This window comes from Neopsephotus bourkii, unplaced genomic scaffold (genome assembly GCF_033783945.1).
Source record: "Neopsephotus bourkii isolate Nb327-2 ecotype Australia unplaced genomic scaffold, CSIRO-AGI_Nbou_v1 NB_1063, whole genome shotgun sequence".
Taxonomy (NCBI): domain Eukaryota; kingdom Metazoa; phylum Chordata; class Aves; order Psittaciformes; family Psittacidae; genus Neopsephotus; species Neopsephotus bourkii.
In genome coordinates this window covers 224,148-231,442 of record NW_026901551.1, presented here as the reverse complement: position 1 = coordinate 231,442, position 7,295 = coordinate 224,148, and the positions used below count along the sequence as shown (strand labels likewise).

General features: G+C 64.3%; 1 protein-coding gene and 1 non-coding gene across 3 annotated transcripts; both read right to left on the bottom strand.

Annotated features, from left to right (window-relative positions):
- On the bottom strand, positions 1–6,858 carry KANSL2 (KAT8 regulatory NSL complex subunit 2). 2 transcript variants are annotated; one of them, XM_061361795.1, is made up of 10 exons: positions 6,689–6,858; positions 5,809–6,068; positions 5,143–5,321; positions 4,611–4,725; positions 4,274–4,441; positions 2,774–2,936; positions 2,407–2,503; positions 1,059–1,312; positions 493–666; positions 1–137 (listed from the first exon to the last, which is right to left on the bottom strand). In XM_061361795.1, the coding sequence occupies exons 1-10, from the start codon at positions 6,743–6,745 to the stop codon at positions 39–41; spliced, it is 1,566 nt and encodes a 521-aa protein (XP_061217779.1). In that variant the 5' UTR covers positions 6,746–6,858; the 3' UTR covers positions 1–38. The 2 variants fall into 2 exon arrangements, with proteins under 2 accessions (XP_061217779.1, XP_061217780.1); XM_061361796.1 differs by having other exon boundaries at positions 1–134; positions 6,689–6,857.
- On the bottom strand, positions 2,214–2,342 carry LOC133216812 (small nucleolar RNA SNORA2/SNORA34 family). The gene has a single exon (XR_009726722.1). It is a non-coding gene; the product is annotated as a small nucleolar RNA SNORA2/SNORA34 family (small nucleolar RNA).
- Positions 6,859–7,295: the final 437 nt, after the last annotated feature.

Sequence of the window (7,295 nt, the reverse complement as noted above, 5' to 3'; positions counted from 1 at the left end):
CGAGCCTGGACGGTGCCGGATGAGCCCCGGAGCCGCTCTCAGGTCCCGGTGCTCCCGGATCCAGGCCCCACGTTCCCGTTGGCAGCTCTGTGGAGCTCGGTGGAGGCAGCGGCTTCCTCCGGTGCGAGGGGGCTCTGCTGGGATACAAGAGGCAGGGGTGGGTGCAGGAGCACCGGGGATGGCTGCGAACCCCCCCGCCCCCCCCACCCCGGCTGCTGTTGCTCCTGCTGGAATTGGCAATTCCATGGGCTGGGAGCGCCAATGGAGCGGGAGCAAGTTCCTTTGGGCTCCTGCTTGAAACCGGCAGCTACAGAGAACTGGAGGTCTTCAGTGAGGGCCTCGGGGGGAGCCCGACAGCACAAGGGTGGCACTGAGCAGCCATGGAGCCAGGGCCCCCCATGGGTACAAGGCTGCAGGGCACAGAGCCCGTGCATGGGTGCATCTCCAACCCCATGAACGGGGCTCGGGGTCCCCAAGGCTCTGGGGCCGTACCTGCAGGTCGGGGCCCGGGGGGAAGCCGCTGCCCCGCTCCTCGGGCTCCTCCAGGCCCAAGATGTCGATTGCGGCCTCGGCCACGTCTCGCAGGGCCGGATCCAGCGCCACGGAGGGGTCGAAGAGCAGAGGGGAGGGGGGGCACTGGAGCCCATCGCCCACCACGTCCAGGTCCTGAGGGGACAGCACCCGGAGCCTCAGCACCCATGGAGGTGCCTCCCCCAGGAGCAGCCCCAAGGGCCCTGCTGCTGTTTGCTCTTTAACCCCATTTCCGAGGGGTTTAAGCTGAGCAGGGCAGAGTAATCCAGGATTAAACCCCTCATCTATTCCCAATGGGAAAAGAGGGGGAAAATCCTCTTTAGAAAGCCCCAAATAAGGATTTAAATGAGAGCACAGTGGGCTGGGGGGCTCTGAGCCTCCTGCACCCCCTCCCATCCCCAGCGACTCCTGTGCCCTAAGGCAGCAAGAACCAACCTAATCCCTTGGATCTGTGATGGGGGGGGGGATTGACCCCATAGAGCCCCACGGGGGGGAGGGGGGGGTGTTGCTGCCGGGCCCCCACTCACGTCACTGAACTCCAATGGGAGGCTCTCGGAGGGCTGCAGCTCGGCCGCGCTCAGGTACAGCTCCGTGGGGGCAGCCCCCAGCTCCTCGGGCCCCCCCGGGCCCTGCTCGGGCACGTACATGGGGGGGGGCAGGCGGAGGTGCAGGGGGCAGCTGGGCTCCGAGCCCAGGCTCAGGGGCACGGCCCTGGAGCAGGGAACGTCCTCGGAGCCCCGGCAGGGCCGGAACAGGGCCTGGCTCGGGTCCTGGCAGATGTCTGTGGATGGGGTCAAGGGAAAACACCCCCCAATGGGGATACCCCCCCCCCATCCATCCCAGGGCAGGAACCCCCCGGCACCCCTCGAATGGAGCTATCCCAAAGGCAGAGCTCCCTCCCGGTGCACACACACACACACACACAATGCTTTGGCCACAGGCAGGAGCTCGGTTCCGGTGTTCCCATCTTCCCACTGTATTTGCCTTCCCAATGGAAAACCTGTTCCTGCCCGAGGTGTAAATGGGATTTCCTGCCTTTAATCACAACCAGATCCAGCAGGAGCAAGGAGCTGCAGCCCAAGCCCGTCCCCTGCTCCATCTCCATGCAGATGACAACGCGAAGCAAGTTTTAGGTGGGAATCAAGGCTTCCAGGTCAGACACATCCATACCCCCCCCCCCCTTAAGCTTCCAGAGCCACATCCAGCAGGGAAAGGCACTGGGTTTAACCCACTTTCCTAAGCTCTCCCTAGGGCAGATGTGGAGGGGGAAGTGCCTCTGAGGGCACATCTGGATCTGTCTGGATACCTCAGCTCAAGCACTGCATTTAGAGGTAGCCATAAAGCCAATGGGAGAAGCTCCACCTGCATCCCAGCACTGGGCTCATCCCTTTCCTGCATGGGCAAAGCAAAGTGGTGCTGGTGGCAGGAGAAGCCGAGCCCAGGGAATCCCAACCCCACCCTGGAGCTCCGGCTGCTCCAGAGGGACCCAGCCTGGCTTTGGGGTGAGCTCCATGGGCACTGGAAAGGAACCACAGCAGCTCCCTGGGAGTCAGGGTGAGGAACACCCAAAGCCGAGCAGTGAATGCAGTTCCAGTGGGACCCAAACCTAGCCCAGGGCACATCCACACCACGCTACCTGGACACAGACCTGGAGACCCCGTTGGGATGCTCCGGGCAGAGGCTCCTGTTGCTCCCACACGAATTGGTTGATCCACGGGGATGGGAGCACCAACAGACCGGGAGCTGCTTCCTCTGGGCTCCTGTTTGAAACCAGCGGCTACAGCAAACCGCTGGCCTTGATTGAGGGCCAGAGAGCGGGAGGAGGAGGAAGGGACACACAAAGGCAGCAAAGAGGAACAGGGCATCAAAGGATACGGGTCAGGCAGTGCCTGGTCATGGGCAGGGATGGGTTGGAGCAGCGGACGTCATCCACGAAGGCCAAGCAGCGCTGGCTGGAGCGGGTGGTGTGGGCCTGCGAGGCAAGAGCAGGGTTCAGAGCTCACAGCACCCACGGCCTGGCTCCAGAGCACCCCAAGAGCAAGGGCTCCCCATCCTGCCCTTCTCCTTCCATTGACCAGAACTCTCCAGACCCGGCTCAAGCCCGGTCCTGGAATGCTTGAGACAGCTCCGACGGGGCCGCACTCAGCCCCATGCGTACCCAAGGGGCTGCCTTCGGGTCCCCAGGGAACCAACGGCATCGCCCCGCTATGGAGCGCACCCAGGACCCCGGCTCAGTGCTCACCTGCTGGGCAGCACCGTCCGAGGCCAGGGCGCGGCGCTCCCGCAGCTGCCGGTGCAGCAGCGCCTCCACCCCGTAGCGCTGCCGGTAGCGCCGCAGGCTCTTGAGGCGCTTGAGGCTCTCCCGCTCCTTGGCCAGGAGCCCCTCGGCGCCCGTCAGGAGGCTGCTGCCTGGGGGGAGGGAGGGGGGGGTCAGGGTCAGGACAGCCCCCCCCCCACCGCTTCCATCCCATTCCCTGGTACCCAGTGCTCCGGAGAGCATCCGATGCAGCCGGGTTGGGTGCATGAGCTGGGAGCGTAGCCGGTGGTGGCAAAGCAGATCCCATCCCAAACAGCTTTGAATCGTGGAACCATAGAATAGCTCGGGTTGGAAAGGACCTTGAGATCATCCAGTTCCAACCCCCTGCCATGGGCAGGGACACCCCGCTCTAAACCATCTCACCCAAGGCCTCGTCCAACCTGGCCTTGAGCACTGCCAGGGATGGAGCATTCACAACCTCCCTGGGCACCCATTCCAGTGCCTCAGCACCCTCACAGGAAAGAATTTCCTCCTTAGATCCAATCTAAACTTCCCCTGTTCCAGTTTTAACCCATTACCCCTTGTCCTGTCACTACAGTCCCTAATGAAGAGTCCCTCCCCAGCATCCCTATAACTCCCCTTCAGATACTGGAAGCTGCTCTGAGGTCTCCCCGCAGCCTTCTCTTCTCCAGGCTGAACAGCCCCAACTTTCTCAGCCTATCTCCATATGGGAGGTGCTCCAGCCCCTGAGCATCCTCGTGGCCTCCTCTGGACCTGTTCCAACAGTTCCATGTCCTTTTTATGTTGAGGACACCAGAACTGCACACAATGCTCCAGGTAAGAGCAGAATAAAGGGGAATCATGGAACTGGGCTGGAAAGGGCCTTAAATCACCCAGTCCATGGCAGGGACACCTCCCCAGTTAAGATCCATTGCGATTCCTGCAGCAGCACAGGGGTTTCTCCACATCCAGCTCCTGGTGCAAGGTCTGGAAGCTTCCCTGAGCTCTCCTGGCTGTAATTACAGGGCGAGAGCTGCTTTTCCATCCCTGGGTGCCTATAAAGAGCTCTACCAAATTGGTAGGTACCAAACTGCAGTTATTTTTATGCTCCAGGGCCTTTTCCAGCAGGAGCTATTCTGAGGCCATGCTGGAGCTGCATCTGTGCTAGCAGGGCTATGGGAGCAGAGCACAAGCGGTGGAACCAACCTCGGGTGCCCCACACAGGGCCTGACGCCTGAATTCATGCATTCAGAACCCCCAAAGCAGGAAATCCCAGGCAAAGCAAGCACTTTTGTCTCCCGATTCCCTTTGTAGTCCCATTTCCTGACAACTCTGAAGAGCAAAGGAACCTTCCCAAGGCCACGATAGCATCTGCAGGCAGGAGGCCAGCCCCAGCCACCTCCTGCAGTGGTTTCAGCCCTTCCCAAGGCAAAACCCCCCCGGTTGGAAGAGCCAAGCTCCAGGGGGGGCAGAGAGCTCCAGCACTTGCCTATGGCCTCGTGCTCGCCCTTGCGGCTGTGCAGGAACCGCCGCTTCTTCTCCTTGAGGAGGTGCTGGAGGCGCTTGAATTGGTCGATGTAGAGCGACTGGAGCCGGATGAGCTTCTCCCTCATGATGAGAGCCACCTCCTCGGCTGTGTACACCCCGGCGTGCCTGGAAGACACCCAGCAGGGCCCATTGGGATCACACAGAGCCATGGGGAGCAGCAGGAACACCTCACTGAGGAATGGAGACTCCGAACAACCAAGAAGTGGGAGCCCCAGGGGTAACCCCACCACCACCACCACCACCCACAAGCACCCCCTGGGGCCACCCAACCCACTTGAGGGGATCCTCCTGGTCGCTGTCGATGCTGTCGGCCTCGCTGTCCGGGTCCCCTCGCCACGTCTGCTCCACGGTGACCGGGTCCTGCTCCCCATCGCTCCAACTGTCCTCATCTATGGGATGCACGGGGACAGGACATCGTCCCTCATCCCGTGCCCCTGCACCAGCACAGCACACACAGGCACCCCACAGGGGCTCTGCGCCTGCACTGGACCTGCTGGAGCAAGTCCAGAGGGCACAGGGATGCTCAGGGGCTGGAGCAGCTCCTGTATGGAACCAGGCTGAGAACACTGGGGCTGGAGGAGAGCAGCTTCCAGTGGCTGAAGGGGGCTACAAGGACGCTGGGGAGGGACCAGTGATGGGACAAGGGGTGATGGGGTCAGGCTGGAAGTGAGGGTGATGGGACACTGGAATGGGTTGGATGGGGCTTGGAGCAAGCTGCTCCAGTGGGAGCTGGAGGAGCTTGAAGCTCCCTTAACCCCAGCCCAACTCCACGATGCCAGAAGGGGGTTCCTGCCCGTGGCCCTTACCCAGGATGCGAGTGGCTTCGCTGCGGCTGCTCTCCGCAGGCTGCGCGCCCGCCTCGGCGCGGGCGTAGGCGCTGAGCTGCCACAGGAGGTTCTCCCCCCCTGCCCCGGCCTGGGGCTTCCTGCCCTGCGCCTGCAGCGCCAGCGCGTTCCTCCGGGCGTGCTCTGCACACAGCGAGGTGCTGGGGGGGAAACACGGGCTCAGCACCGCCCCTGGAGGCCGGGCAGCGCCTCTGCCTGCAGGGACACGGCACTGGGGTGGCAGAGCTGGGTCCTTAAAGCCACTGGGGGGGGTTCTGCTCCCACCCATTCCCACCTCGCTTCCCAAGCTGGCCCACAGCAGCTCCTTGGTCCCAGAGGGGATGGGGACACCCAGCGGCCACACGAGGGGAGCTGGGCCCTGCTGCTGCGCTCCCCGAGCACCAAGGTCCTTCCCTCCCTGTTTTCTATGCACCAGAGCAGCACAAGCGCACGGGTTCCAGGAGCCTCAGCAGAGCTGCAGCTCTGACCACGTCCTGCATCACTGCAGCCACCTGAAGATGGACCAGCGAGCAGACAACCCCTGCTAGCTTCTAACCCCTGTTCTAGCTTCCAACAGCCCCTAAGGAGCGAGCCCCAGGGCGGCAGCAGCACCAGGAGAGGCCCCTCCTGCTCTCAGGGGGCACTCACCCATCCTTCTTCTCCGTCTTGGGCGCCGCGTTGGGGCAGCGCCGCCCGTTCTTGGCGGACACGTAACTGCACTGCTTGAAGGGGGCGGTCCTGTCCTCCAGGATGTGCTTGATGCAGAACTCCTGCCCGTCCAGGCGGGGCTGGGAGCAGGCCCGCGGGGTGAACGCGCAGGCCAGCGGCTCCTGCGCCCGCGGCACCGGCGGGAGGCGCCCGCGGCTCGATGGCAACACGTGGATGCGGATCCGGTTCATGCTTCCGAGCTAAGGAGGGACCGGGAGCTGATGGGGGGATACAGGAGTTCGCTATATCCCGGTGCTCACTCCTGCTCCCTGTACATCCCAACACACCCCGATGGCCACCTCTGGTCCCGGTCCATCCCGCTGCATCCCCCTTTTTCCGGGGCATCCCCTGCTCCCGGTGTGTTCCAGTACATCCCAGCACATACCGGTGCTCACTCCTGCTCCCGGTGAGCCCCCGATCCCGGTCCATCTCCCGGTGTTACACCCCCACCCCCCCCATCCCCGTCTCCCGTTCCCGGCCCATCCGGTCCATGCCCCCGTTCCCGGTGCCTCCCCCGCACATCCCGGTCCATCCGGTCCCTCCCGCCGCACACGTGCTCCACCGCCCACCCCGCGCCCCGGCGCCGCTCATGCGCAGTCCCTGCGCCCGCCTGCCCCCGGCGCCGCCATTTTGTCCGCGGGCGGCGGGAGTGAGGGGAACTCCGGGGAGCAGCCCGGGCAGCGCCAGCGGAGAAGAGGGCGGCGGGGGGAGGGGGGTTCCCGCAGCCGATGCGGGTGCAGGGACCGGGGCAGAGCGGAGGGGCCGCGGTGAAGCGCTGCAAGGGCCGCACCGGGGACGAGCCCCGCCGCCGCCATCTTACCTCTCTGCCGTCCGGCCTCCCTGCTGCTTCAGCGCACGGCCCGCCCCGACATCTCATTGGCCCACCCGGCAGCCAGTCAGCGGTGGGTGCGAAGGAGCCGGCGCCGGGCGTGGTTGGCGGGAGCAGCTGTCACTCCGCGGGGATTAGCCACGCCCCGAGGGTCACGTGAGAGCGGCGCGGCGGGAACCGCATACGCGTGCGCTGCCGGGGCAGCGGGAGAGGTGACCGCTAACCGGGGCTCCGCAGCCATAGAACCGGGTCGGTGTGGAACGAGAGCTCCCCGAGCGCACAGACACGAGGTGGGGGAACGCTGCTCCCTCCGGATCGGGCCCAGCACGGACAGCACGGGGCTGCCCTGCCCCAAAGAGCATCCTCACCCCAACAACGTTCAACACCGACCACCCCAAAGCAACCCCACAAGGCCCCGTTCCCATCGGTGGTGGGGCTGGAAGGGGGATCTGCAGCAGGGGCGGAGGGATGGAAATGGGCTGCCAAAAGCAGAGCAGCTCCATCGCCCCCGATCTCTGCCTTCCCCTTCATCTCCCCCTCCCCTCATCACCCCAATAACCACCCCCCCCCCAGATTAAAGGCAACGAAGCACTAAGGT